General features: G+C 41.4%; 1 protein-coding gene across 1 annotated transcript in view; it reads right to left on the reverse strand.

The window, feature by feature from the left end:
• Positions 1-4,295: 4,295 nt before the first annotated feature.
• The window catches only part of RMND5A (required for meiotic nuclear division 5 homolog A), a 45,286-nt gene continuing 35,394 nt past the window's right edge, over positions 4,296-14,187 (reverse strand). Inside the window, exons 7-9 of the mRNA XM_075930959.2 lie at positions 9,211-9,313; positions 7,388-7,542; positions 4,296-6,038 (exon numbers count right to left, since the gene is read on the reverse strand). Coding sequence (XP_075787074.1) covers positions 5,975-6,038; positions 7,388-7,542; positions 9,211-9,313 — 322 coding nt within the window. The 3' untranslated portion in view covers positions 4,296-5,974. The remainder of the gene's footprint in view (positions 6,039-7,387; positions 7,543-9,210; positions 9,314-14,187) is intronic.

The raw sequence follows: 14,187 nt of genomic DNA on the forward strand, positions 1-14,187 counted from the left end.
GGGATCTATGGGTTATGGTGGACCACAAGCTAAATATGAGTCAACAGTATGACACTGCTGCAAAAAAAGCAAACAAGATTCTGGGATGCATTAACAGGAGTGTTGTGAGCAAGACACAAGGAGGAATTCTTCTGCTCTACTCTGAGCTGATTAGGCCTCTGTTGGAGTACTGTGTCCAGATCTAGGCGCCACATTTCAGGCAAGATGTTGAGAAATTGGAGAAGGTCCTGAAAAAAGAAACAAGAACGATTAAAGGTCTAGAAAACATGAGGTAGGAGGGAAGACTGAAAGACTTGGGCTTGTTTAGTTTAGAAAAGAAAAGACTGAGAGGGGACATGATAGTGGTTTTCACAGATCTAAAAGAGTGTCACAAGTAGGAGGGAGAAAAATTGTTCTCCTTGGCCTCTGATGATAGGACAAGAAGCAATGGGTTTAAATTGCAGTAAGGGAGGTTTAGGTTGAATCTTAGGAAAAACTTCTTGTCAGGGTGGTTAAACACCAGAATAACTTGCATAGGGAGGTTGTGAAATCTCAATCACTGGAGATATTTAAGAGCAGGTTGGATAGACATCTGTCAGGAATGATCTAGGCAGTACTTGATCCTGCCGTGAGAGCAGGAGACTGGACTTAATGATCTCTCAAGATCCCTCCCAGTTCTAGTATTCTATTCTACGGTTTTATCAAAGACTACTGTCTATGTTCCCACCATTTTTCCACGTAAGCACTTTCTGGATTTGCTAAAAGGGACATTATTGCAATGACATGTGGAAGGAGCCATTACAAATGGGAAGGAAGATGTCTTATAATCATCTCAGTAATTAAATATGGTTCATGCTACAAAAGTGCTTGAGAATGCTTATCCCACTGCTTTAAAACAATAGGTATTTAAAATATTTTTTTAAACAAAAAACAAAACAAAAACATCCTCTCTTGGTAGGGTTTTCAAAAACTACAAATAATTCCTGTGAAAGTAAATGTACAGATTGTTTTTACCAGGAATAGGATTGCAACTGATTTGGTTCATGTAATGCAAAGCAGGATATGATGAAAACAGTAAGGCTACGTCTACACTGGCCCCTTTTCCGGAAGGGGCATGTAAATTTCACCTATCGTAGTAGGGAAATCCGCGGGGGATTTAAATATCCCCCGCGGCATTTAAATAAAAATGTCCGCCGCTTTTTTCCGGCTTTTAAAAAAGCCGGAAAAGAGCGTCTACACTGGCCCCGATCCTCCGGAAAAAGCGCCCTTTTCCGGAGGCTCTTATTCCTACTTTGAAGTAGGAAATCTTTGAAGTAGGAATAAGAGCCTCCGGAAAAGGGCGCTTTTTCCGGAGGATCGGGGCCAGTGTAGACGCTCTTTTCCGGCTTTTTTAAAAGCCGGAAAAAAGCGGCGGACATTTTTATTTAAATGCCGCGGGGGATATTTAAATCCCCCGCGGATTTCCCTACTACGATAGGTGAAATTTACATGCCCCTTCCGGAAAAGGGGCCAGTGTAGACGTAGCCTAAAGCTATTGTTTTAATTACTTCCATTTAACTATATTTACATCCATGAATTACATAAAAGGTAAAACATGACAGTGTGGTATAAAGATGCTGGTGGCTTGGCTCAATGACTCATACCTGACTCATGGTCCATGAGGATGATGAATGAGGTCTATGAGGCTCTCATACTTGAAGGTTGTGACTCTGGCCTAGGCTTTTCCATTTTTTCTGCACAAACAGCACACTTTCTAGTTCACTGGAATGAGCACAAGACAACTGCTCTGCAGGAACTATACTCCCACAAAGCTAGCATTCCCAGAGTGGCAAGCAGGAAGAAGCTTGTTCACTGTAAAACAAACTGGTCAGAAATACTCCAGAGGCAAGAGAGTATAGGAAAATAAGAATGGTCAAATTCATACTGGGTCAGACCAATGGTCCATCAATCCTAGAATCTGTCTTCCAACATTGGCCTGTGCCAGACGCTTCAGAGGGAATGAACAGGGCAATTATCCAGTAATCCATCCTGTTGTACAGGCCCAGCTTCTCGGAGTCAGAGGTTTCGGGACACCCGTTGCGTTTCATCACTGACCATCCCTGGCAGCCATTCATGGACCTATACTTTTTAAACGTTTCTAGTTCTTTTCTGAACCTTTGCAACATCCTTTGGCAACAAATTCCACAGGTTGACTTATCTGAAGTACTATGTTATGCTGGTTTTAAGCCACCTGCCTATTAATTGAGTGACCTCTGGTTCTCGTGAAAGTGTAAATAACACTTCCCTATTCACTTTCTCCACGAGTCATGATTTTATACATTTTCCATCATATCCCTCGCTTGGTTCTCTTTTCTTAGATGAATCGTTCTAGTCTTTTTACTCTCTCCTCCTATGGAAGCTGTGTCATTTCTCACTCATTGTTTTGTCCTTCTCTGTACTTTTTCCAGTTTTAATGTATCTTTTGCAAGATGATGCAATCAGAATTGCATGTAGTATTCAAGGAGTGGGTATACGGTGGATTTACATATTGGCATTATGATCTTTTCCTTTCCTAATAATTCCGAACGCTGTTAGCTTTTTTTGCTTGCTGCTTCGCAATGAGCAGGTGTTTAGAGAACTAGACATGGTGATTCCATGACCACTTTCTTGAGTGGGAACAGCTAACCATCATTTTGTATGGGGAGTTGGGATTATGTTTTCCAATGCATATTACTTTGTACTTAAAAGAGCCCAAACACTCTGACAGGAAACAGCTCTGCTCAGCATAGTCAACTTTATTAGACTCCAGGTGGGAGACCCTAATCAAAGCACTGATACAAGAAAGCCTCCCTTACAACATAAAAGCAAAATGAAGACCCTATCTAGCATGTAGCCAGAAAGAGGAAAATGTGGGTGGTGGTCTCACTATATTCAGCACCAGAAAACATGCAGCAGGAAAACCCTGTTTGCATTTTGAGCATGGGAAAAGTAGTAGGCAGAACTCAAAGGTAGTCCAACACTGAAGAATACATACGAGTTCTTTATATGGGGAAAGCAGAAGGAAGAGAGCTAACCAGGGCCAGGAATTTGTTCTTGCTCTTCTTTTTGTGTCCCCCTCCAGCAATGCAAAGGAAATGGAAATGGCCCACAAGTTCTTAGGTAGGGAAGATTCTAGAGAAAAGGTCAGCAGATCTAGGACCAGTTTAACTAGTTCCTCATTGGTAACAGCAACACTACAGGAGGTACAGACAATGTGCATTACATTCCAACTCTCCTCGGTTGGTGGACTGTCTTTTAATGTTTTTTGTGGGCCAGGAGGGAGCCAGATGGAAAATTAGAGAACAAAAAAAAATCCCCATCTTTGCCTCCAGCCCTGAAGACATTTCAATTACGCGGAAAAATCTGGGACAAAATTTCTAACCACTGCCCCACTGTAAGCCAACCGGCTCAGTTCTATGCTCAAGCCAGTATACAAACACCCTGTTTGCTTTAAGATCAGGCCCTTAGTACAGGGTGGGGAAAACTAACCAAACAAACAGTTCATAGTCTGTAGATGAGCTCAGGCCCCAGTGCAGGGCTGGGCAAACAATCAAAACACAGTTGGCAGTGTAAGGGAGAGACTGCTACTCAGGGTTTGCAAGGGGGGGGGAGGGAGGTGGCAGGGCTGACTGCCACTGGAGGCAGCAGGGATCCGGTCTTCAACACAGACTCCTTGAAGTAAAATCAAGTCACCCTGACTTTTATCAGCTTCCCCCGGGCCACTTCCAGACTCCTCCTCAGAGTATACCTGGGTCCCTGGTCAATCCTTAGGGACAGTAGAGTCTGAGTCCTCGAGTGTGGTTAACAAGTTTGCCTCCTCAGTTTGGGGGCCAGCAGTCCAAGCCAGTCCTCAGCAGCCTCCCAACTTGGGAGTGTAGGGCAGGCTTCTGCTTCCTCTGGTGGCTGGGAGCAGACTGAGCTCCCTGCTGGGCTTTTATACTGCTAGCCCCGCCTCCTCACTTGCAGGCAGGTAAAGGGGCTTATAGAGGGGTTCTTCCCCTTCTTGGTTAGTGAATGGCCACCTCTGCTCACTGCATCCACTCAATACAGATAGCACCATTTGTCTGTTACGAACAATTGTGTGTTCAGGACCCCACAGAAATTAGCCTTTGTTTATAGTGATCTCTCTGCACCAGCATTATAGATAGCACTGTACGTTACAAAGTGAAAAGATACATTTTTTAAAATGACCTATACATAATTTTTCTTTACAATACACATGCTCATTTGCCCAAAGGCTCAATAAAGGAATTCCACTCAAGATAAAGGTCAAAAGTAACTTCACCGAGACTAGAATCCTACATTAAAATAATATCCTCACCCGTTTATTGTTGATTTCATCACTTAACCCATTTTTTTTTTTAACAATACAATTTAATTGCAGGAAAAAAAAGTCACACGCACCTCTATTTTTCCCCACACACATACTGAACATATGTTAAAGGTGTAATTTGTGTGTCTTGGTTTGTTCCGCTTGTCTCACTAAGAGTGTCCATTGTCACTGAGTCCAAGTATATTTCTTAAATCAGATGAAACGGAGATGCAAAAATGTAGATTTCTCAGTGATGTTCTTCTCTGTAGTGCATTGTGCTAGTGGCTAGTGCATTCAACCAGTGTGTCAGAATTCAAACAGATAAACTGGGGGGAGGGAGGGGGGGGGAGAGAGAAACCTATTACACAATACAGAAATATATTTTTACATGAATCTTAACATGCCGTATGGCTGCTTGCCCTACTATTGTACAGTGCAATAAATACAAATATATTCACACTAGAAAAGGTATAACTGCCATGATCTACATCTGGTTTATGAGTACAAATTTCACCTAGTCCACAATATAACAAATTGAGCAGGAAAAAAGTGGCACTGGCAGTAACAGTCTAGTACGAAACGCAAGGCTAGAAGCAAAGTGTTTTCAAGCTACAGAAAAATTGCTAGCTTTTAATATGAGGATGTAGGACCCAATCCTGCAAGGTGCAGATCTGTGATCAGTAGATTGCATCAGAACATTTTTATTTTCCAATTTAACAATGAATACTCTGACAGTTTATTTGGCTTTGATAACCATTTATAAATAACACACTATGTCTATTAAACTATACAGCAACATGACTGACATTTATAGCCTAATCTTGAATACAAAGTTCAAAGAACATGACTACAAAGGCCAAAGAGCAAGTGTCATTGACTAAAAGCATTTCCACTTAGAACTCCATTTTATTGAATATTCTGTTACACAAACATTTCTTGATCGTGAAAGCAAAAGGAACAGGATTGCCTGTTCCACTCCATTCCAGTAGTAATTTATCCATTCACCATCTTTATAAATTAGTGATGGAATTTAATAATTAGCCCTTCAGGGCTATATATTTATATATTTTATATATATATGCACTCTTACTTTGAGTTCTATGTAAAAATTGAAAAAATGTTTGAAAGAAAACTCAGAATATATCACAGCTTTTTTTCCCAGGAAAAAAATTAAGTTTTATAACCACAATTCAATTATCAAACGTTTTCTGAAGTATTTACTTTTAATTATGTACACATTACAGGAAATAAAACTTTTTCCACAAACATTCCCTAAGGTGACAGTTATCAACAGAATGACAGAAGAATAGCAGGAGGAATATTAAACATATTGAGGAGGAAGGAGGTGATCGGTTTCTGTTTTAAAAAGTAAAAAGTCACCATATAATTAAGTACAAAAACCTGCATTGAATGACCACTGCTGGTGTAGTAACTTGATCAGATATGGAGACCAAGAGTATAGTAAAGCTCTATGGTAATATTATTTCTGTAGCATTTCCACTCTGTATGTATATACTAAATGTTGGCAAAGTTTCTGTAGCATTAGCTTATGCAAACGCAGAAGTCCTCAGTCTGCTGCATAAAATGGAACAAGTATTTTCAATTCTTCTGAAATGCACCCATAATTCAGAGTGTCCCTTACAGACTGAATATTGAATGATTTCTTCAGAAAAATATCTGTTTGGCATCTCCAGGACTCTGTTCCATTGGACAATAGGGGCATTTTAATCTAGAGACAAAGACAATGTGTTAGGATTGTTTTAACAGGACAGCTGGCAGTAGTGCAACAACTACACTTTCTAGACATCTCATTGTTTTGACATGTTGAAATAACACAGCAGGAGGCATTTATGTTCACTTTGTTTATATTATAACAGCATCTAGTTCTCAATTACATTTGATGGGATAGGCAGGAAAAGGAGCCTAGATAGTCCTTTCTGCATAATAATGCTTTCTTCACTCCACTGAACAGATCCTCTAGCTACCAAGGGACCCTAAGTCAGCATTAGAATAATTTTGTTAAAGATATAATTGCTACTTACCTTATTAGTCACACCTAATTTATTAAAAACGAAGAAGTTAGATTTTCAAATTCATTTGTTTCCCTGTATAGTTGCCTTCTGCATAGTCTGGACTATGAAATTAGACTGGTCATTTACAGTTAACATCTAGACCTATGGTGTCCAATCCGCTAGCCACATGTGGCTATTTGGCCAGTTGAGCATGGCTAGTTAGCCTGAACAATATGGCTGAGTGTGCCAGAACTGGATGGACACCACGGATCCTTTCATGCACACCACAATGCTATTCTGCTGGGGTTTTGACCCCAGTGGTGAATATGAAAAACAAAAAACACAGCCAAAACTTTCATTTGAAAAAAACCCAGCAACATTTTCCATTTGGGTTCACAAAACCCTTGTGTTACAAAATGTGAGCCTGAATTACATTGATTGTGTATTTATATGGTTCAGCTTTCTATGCTTTACAGAGGCTGTATGACCTAAAGTGAAATTACTAATAGTTGTACAGGTTCCCTTCATAAAAAGAACTTTCCTTATTTCTCACATCCCTTCCGCTTATCCTCTGCATCTAAACAGCTAATGAATAACATGAAGTTACTACAGATATTCATCTGCTCAAAGTTATTTGATATTCCAAGGATCTCCTCTATCCCACCCAACCCCTTTCCTTTTTTAAAATTTTCTTGGTATGTGATTAACCTTGCTCTGAACAGAAAACACAATGTATAGAAAACCTGACCCTTCCTGCAGCAATAATTCATTGGTAGTTAGTTCTGTAAAATGGAAGGGTACTTTTTCAAAGTGATGTAGTCCTATCTATTGAACTTCTTATACCAGGTCCTTCTGTGTGACATAAGAGTATAATATACAGACAACTCACATTGTTGCTATTCTAGGGCACCAACAATGCTATTCTGCTTTGAAGTCAGCCATGAGACTTTCAACTAGCTTCCAGCCATTCTGTATTTATGGAGTCTTCTCTTACCCAAGTCTCACTATTTTAAACTTAACATTGGTCATTACCCACACTTTGCCAAAGAGAGAGAATTCGACTTACTTGCTGCCATTAAACATTTTATTCAGAGCGTCTCTTGATATTATATGACCACAGACCAGCTTCATAGGTGGGTTATTATCTGTTGTTTGCTGACGAAGGATGGGACAGGCAAATATCGAGTGATACCAGCACTTTTTACCAAGGTCCACTTCAATCTGGATAACATAATACATTCAAATCACTGTGTATCTTGTGTAATCACATTTCCAGCAGATAGCCATCGCTATCTATGCATGGCCATTAAACACATTTCTATACAGTTTTTAGTGAAGCAAAATCACTTGTGAAAAGCAGGCAAAGCCTTCAGCCAGAAATATCTTAAGAGTGATCATAAATTAAACTGCAAGTTTGTGTAAAGCAGAGTATTGTGCTGATGCGCCAATTGTAGGTACAGGCCATCCCTGCTATGTGTCACGTCAGTTCTGCACTAACGTCGTCGGTGAATTTAGGAATGATTTCATTATAAGTCCTTCCATTCCTCAAGCTTACGTCATTCACAAAAAACGGAAAAATTCGCTCAAATGAAAGACAGCCGCTTGAATGCAAATCAAAGAAATTCCTTGCTTTACATTGTTTCGTTATACGGCCACATTTTTTAGAACGTATCTTGGATGTATAGCAGGAAGAGCCTGTCTGTGTTGTAGAATAAACCAACACTGGTAGGGATATGGACCAAATGACCCCACAGGTTTCATCTGTTCTAGGCAGAGATTTCCAAAGCTGTCTTAGAGATCTGATGATTAATTTCCATTAGAAATTAACTAGAACTGATTATCCACATTCTTAAAGTGCTTTTAAACTCCCACCACTAACACTTTTATGATTCACATCCAAAGTCATGTAATGCCTTGGGATCACTCAAGTCAAAGAACAACGCAGAAGATACAGGTCCAGGCAAAAATTCCTCCACTACTCATCAGGCAAGAGAGTTGTATGATTTCAGGTACAGAAGAGTGCAAACACAGAGAGAAAAATGTGGCTCTGTGACAAAGGACCTGGGACTAGGAGCTCTCAACTTGTAATTCTGGCTTTGACATTGGTGGCTATGACAGAGTCCTTTAACCTCTTGGTATCTTTATATGGGAAATAATGTATTCCATACCTTCAGCACTGCATAGGAGTGTAGTGAACACTGACAAGGTTTGTGAAGCGTTTAGAATACACAAGAAGCTAGAAGTACTATTAACTTATCCACAGTTACTGGCTGATCCTTTGATAAACCACTTTCTTTCCAGTCATTCTTTCGAGACCACAGCTCATGAACCAGTCATCCACCTCAGACCAGATTCCAGAGTCACAATTATGGAAAGTAGTATTGGATTGATCCCAACCCAGACATACTGGGGCCACACAAGGATCCTCATGATGACAACTACAGTCAGGAATGCTAACTGTGCTGCTGCCCAGCTCAACATCTGAAGAGTTCTCCTTCTTAAAGCAGGAGCAGAGAGCCTTGAACAGTTTCATTGACATAATCCCATGGATTTTGCTAAGAACAAGTTTCTCCAGATGTGCAATTGTGGGTCTCAATTCAATTCACCAATCCCTGCACACACGGATGCCATTCCTGGTCATTTCAAGCCCACCCAGTGTTGAGGCAACACTACAGCAAGCTGTAGATGGAGCTAAATAATGGTTATCTGATTTCCCTCCACCTACCCATTTTTATGGTGGGAAACACTGCTGGCTGTTCTCGCAGATATACAGTTCACATTGACTTTTGGGGTGACAGAAAATCCATACAAACTTTCAGAATAAGAAAGACACTGAGGCTTGTTTGTTGTTTGAATCTTGGTCTATCTGAAAGTACAGAGCATACTCACCGGCAATTCATCTTTCTGGTTCCAAACTCCAGTGCACTGTCTTTGCTCGATCACAGCTTTGATATTAATTAAAGCTGGCAATGCTACACAACCTGCTGAAAAACTGCAAAATGAACAGAAATATTAGCACAGGATGTTCTTTTAAAATGAATATTTCTCTTAGCTCTACTTCATTAATAAGTAACTGGGGATAAAAGATTCTTATTTCTTCATTCCGTTCTTGCCATTTGTATTACTGCCTAACAAGCAAGGCTACAGGTTGCTAGGATTCTGGGTTCTGTTATGCACAACAAGCTGAAGGGTAACAATTTGAGTAGAACACATGAATAATTTGATTTACTGTACTATTTATTGTGGTATCCACTGTCCAAGAGACAAAGGGGCCTGGAAACCACACAGTTTTACATGTGGTCAAGGAACTGTTATATAACTGGCATGGCCAAAATGTCACCTGATTGTGGCCTAAGGAGTTGCAGGTACAGATCTCATTACCTATGGTCCCTGGGATCGAGACAGAGGGGGACTTTCCAGAGAATAGAGATGAGGAAGGTAATGCAATCTGCTCTGTTTATGTTGCAAATGGGGTCTTCATGTGGGCTAAGATTGGGTGCCAGAACTTCCTGTTACCTAAGTGTATTCTATTCCTTTGCAGGAGTCCACAAGGTTGTCACAGTAAGTGATGATAAATGATTTTCAGCAAATTAAAATGAAAGTCCCGGAGTATATATTTACCTCCGTGCAACATATTAACTGAGGACCGGAAAGGGAGCCAAGGATTCTAATCCCAGCTCTGCTATTGACGTGCTATAACAAAATACAGGACTATGTAGCACTTTAAAGACTAACAAGATGGTTTATTACATTATGAGCTTTCGTGGGCCAGACCCACTTCCTCAGATCAAATGTGACTATTTTCTTCCACTAACCATATATACCAAAGGATACAATTAAAAAAAATGAACACATATGAAAAGGACAAATCACATTTCAGAACAGAGGGGGGATGGAAGGTAAATGCCTGTGAGTTAATGATATTAGAGGTGGGGAAGGGGAGATGTCTGTGAGTTAATGGAATTAGAGGTGATAATTGGGGAAGCTATCTTTGTAATGGGTAAGGTAGTTGGGGCCTTTGTTCAGCCCCCTGCGGAGAGTGTGGAATTTTAGCATGAATGCCAGTTCAGAGGATTCCCTTTCAAGTGCAGATTTGAATGTCTTCTGAAGTAGGATGCATGTGATTAGGTCATTGAGACAGTGTCCTTTCTGGTTGAAATGGCAAGAAACTGTTTTTTCTTTGTGATCCTGTCTAATGTCTGTTTTGTGGGCATTGATTCTTTGGCGAAGTGTCTGAGACGTTTGTCCAATGTACATAGCAGACGGACACTTTCGGCACATGATAGCATAGATTATATTTCTGGATGAGCAGGAATATGTATTCTTGATCTTATAACTCACTTGGTTAGGCCCAATAATGGTGTCAGCAGAGTGAATATGTGGACAAAGCTGGCAACAGGGTTTGTTGCAAGGGAAAGTACCAGGGTGGGTATTAGTGTGGTATGTCCTGTGGTTGTTGGTAAGAATCATCTTGAGGTTAGGTGGTTGTCTATAGGAGACCAACACCCCCAGCTATCTCCGAGACACTACTGACTTCCGAAGGAAACTACAAAACATCGATAACCTCCCCAATAACACCATCCTTGCCACCATGGATATAGAAGCACTATACACCAACATCCCACATGAAGACGGATTACTAGCTATTAGAAACACTATCCCAGAGGACACCACTGCCAACCTGATAGCAGACCTATGTAACTTTGTTCTCACCCACAATTATTTCCAGTTTGAGAACAACTTATACCTCCAGATCAGCAGCACAGCCATTGGTACATGCATGGCCCCACAGTATGCTAATATCTTTATGGCTAACCTAGAACAACGTTTCCTCAACTCCCGTCCCTGTTTACCCCTTCTCTACTTACGCTACATTGATGACATCTTTATGATCTGGACGCATGGCCAAGAAACACTGGAGACATTCCACAGAGATTTCAACAACCTACACCCTACCATCAACCTCAGCCTGGACCATTCTACACGAGCGATCCATTTCCTGGACACCACAGTACAAATCAACAATGGAAAATTAGACACCACCCTCTACAGAAAACCCACTGACTCATACAATTACCTACGTGCTTCCAGCTCCCATCCAGCACACACCATACGATCCATCATCTATAGCCAAGCCCTTCGATACAACCGCATCTGCTCTAATCCCACTGACAGAGACCAGAAACTTCAGGATCTCTACCAAGCATTTATAAACCTCAACTACCCACCCGGAGAAATAAAAAAGCAAATTGAAAGAGCCAAACGAATACCTAGAAACCATCTACTACAAGACAGACCCAAGAAAACCAACAATAGAACACCACTTGTCATCACCTACAGCTCCCAACTTAAACCTGTCCAACACATTATCAATAAATTACAGCCTATACTGGAACAGGATACTAAACTCCAAGAAGCTCTGGGCGACAGACCCATAGTCTCCTATAGACAACCACCTAACCTCAAGATGATTCTTACCAACAACCACAGGACATACCACACTAATACCAACCCTGGTACTTTCCTTTGCAACAAACCCTGTTGCCAGCTTTGTCCACATATTCACTCTGCTGACACCATTATTGGGCCTAACCAAGTGAGTTATAAGATCAAGAATACATATTCCTGCGCATCCAGAAATATAATCTATGCTATCATGTGCCGAAAGTGTCCGTCTGCTATGTACATTGGACAAACGTCTCAGACACTTTGCCAAAGAATCAATGCCCACAAAACAGACATTAGACAGGATCACAAAGAAAAAACAGTTTCTTGCCATTTCAACCAGAAAGGACACTGTCTCAATGACCTAATCACATGCATCCTACTTCAGAAGACATTCAAATCTGCACTTGAAAGGGAATCCTCTGAACTGGCATTCATGCTAAAATTCCACACTCTCCGCAGGGGGCTGAACAAAGACTCCAACTACCTTACCCATTACAAAGATAGCTTCCCCAATTATCACCTCTAATACCATTAACTCACAGACATCTCTCCTTCCCCACCTCTAATATTAACTCACAGGCATTTACCTTCCTTCCCCCCCCCCCATCCCCTCTCTGTTCTGAAATGTGATTTGTCCTTTTCATATGTGTTCATTTTTTTTTAATTGTATCCTTTGGTATATATGGTTGTGACTATTTTCTTCCACTATTTGATCTGAGGAAGTGGGCCAAGAAAGCTCATCATCTAATAAGCCATCTTGTTAGTCTTTAAAGTGCTACATAGTCCTGTATTTTGTTTCAGTTACACCAGACTAACACGGCTACATTTCTATCACCATTGATGTGCTATGTTGCTTTGGCAAAGTGATTCCACTATTTGTGCCAGTTTTATCATCTGTGAAAATAATCCTTCCTTCCTTCCTTCACAGGAACTTTGAGAGAGCTGGTTGTTAAAAATGCTTTTAGAACGATGCCTGTGGCCTGGACATCTGTGGAGACTACACCTGGAACTGCTGGATCTGAAAGCATGAACCTGTAGCATCTGAGCTAAAGAATCAAAACCACTATTTCAGATGCAGTTCCTAATTCAACCATTATCTGTAGGCCTCTAACAAATTCAGGCATGAAAAACACATCACGGACCATGAAATCTGGTCTTCTGTGTGCTTTTTTACTATATAAATTTCACAGGGGAGATGAGCATTTCTCAAACTGGAGGTCCTGATCTAAAAGGGGACTGTGGGGAGTTTACAAGACTATTTCAGGGGGGTTACAGTATTGCCACCCTTACTTCTGTGCTGCCTTCAGAGCTGGGCAGTTGGAGGCTGGCAGCTGTTGGTGAGGTGCCCATGTCTGAAGGCAGCACCCTGACCAAAGAAGTACAAAATTAAGGGTGGCAATAACATACTATCCCTTTCTTACTTCAGCACTGCTTCTGCCGTCAGTGCTGTGCTGCCAGCCAGCAGCCACAGCTCTCTAGCCACCCAGCTCTGAAAACAGCACTCCTGCCAGCAGCAGCACAGAAATGAGAATAGCAGTACCTATCCGAGGAGTGGGAAACCTTTTTTGGATCGGGGTCCGCTGACCCACAGAAAAGAAAAAAAAAAAAAAAAAAAAAAAATCGGTCAGAGGCCATACACAAGTGAGAGGCAAAAAAAACCCCTCACTTATGTGGCCCCCAACTGAGGAGAAAGACACTCCCCACATTCCCCTGGTCCACCACAGCCTAGCGGGGACCAGCCTAGTAGATTTTGTGTGCGCCAACCCTGCAGAAGGGCAGCAGCAGGGCAGGAGCACCAGTGCAGGCTCCCCCATGCCAAAGGGACCCCGAGCCTCCGGGGTCAGATCCAGGCAAGCCGGGGGCCACAACTGACCCCTGTGCCTGAGGTTCTCCACCCCTGACCTACCCTCACTTGCCTATAACAACCTTGCAAACCACCCGGTCCCAACATAGCCAGAGAGCTCCTTTTGGGGTCAAAACCCCTAAAATTACAACACCATGAAATGTCAGACTTAAATAGCTGCAATTGTGAAATGTACTATTTTTAAAAACCTATGACTGAAATTGACCAAAATGAATCATAAATTTAGTAAGGCCTTGATATAGTTTAGCCAGGAGGCAGAGACAAAAAGCTACAGCGTTAGCCTACATTACCTTTGTAAGATTTATATTCTGTACAAAGAAAAGTGTCACCTCACCTAGTAGTCCTAGAAGAAAACGTCTGTGAGGAATGTCAGAGAGCCGTCTGAAAGCTAACAGTAGCTAAAAGAAATTGATTTAGTACATGACTATTTTTGGCCTGAAATTCAAAGAGCCCAATTCAAAGCCCACTGGAGACAATGGGAGTCTTTCCACGGACTTCAACGGGTTTGGATAAGGCCCCGAGGGCCCCAGTAGGATTGGAACCCCATTGGTGAA

The sequence above is a fragment of the Pelodiscus sinensis genome, chromosome 4, assembly GCF_052426305.1.
Source record: "Pelodiscus sinensis isolate ZL-2025 chromosome 4, ASM5242630v1, whole genome shotgun sequence".
NCBI lineage: Eukaryota > Metazoa > Chordata > Testudines > Trionychidae > Pelodiscus > Pelodiscus sinensis.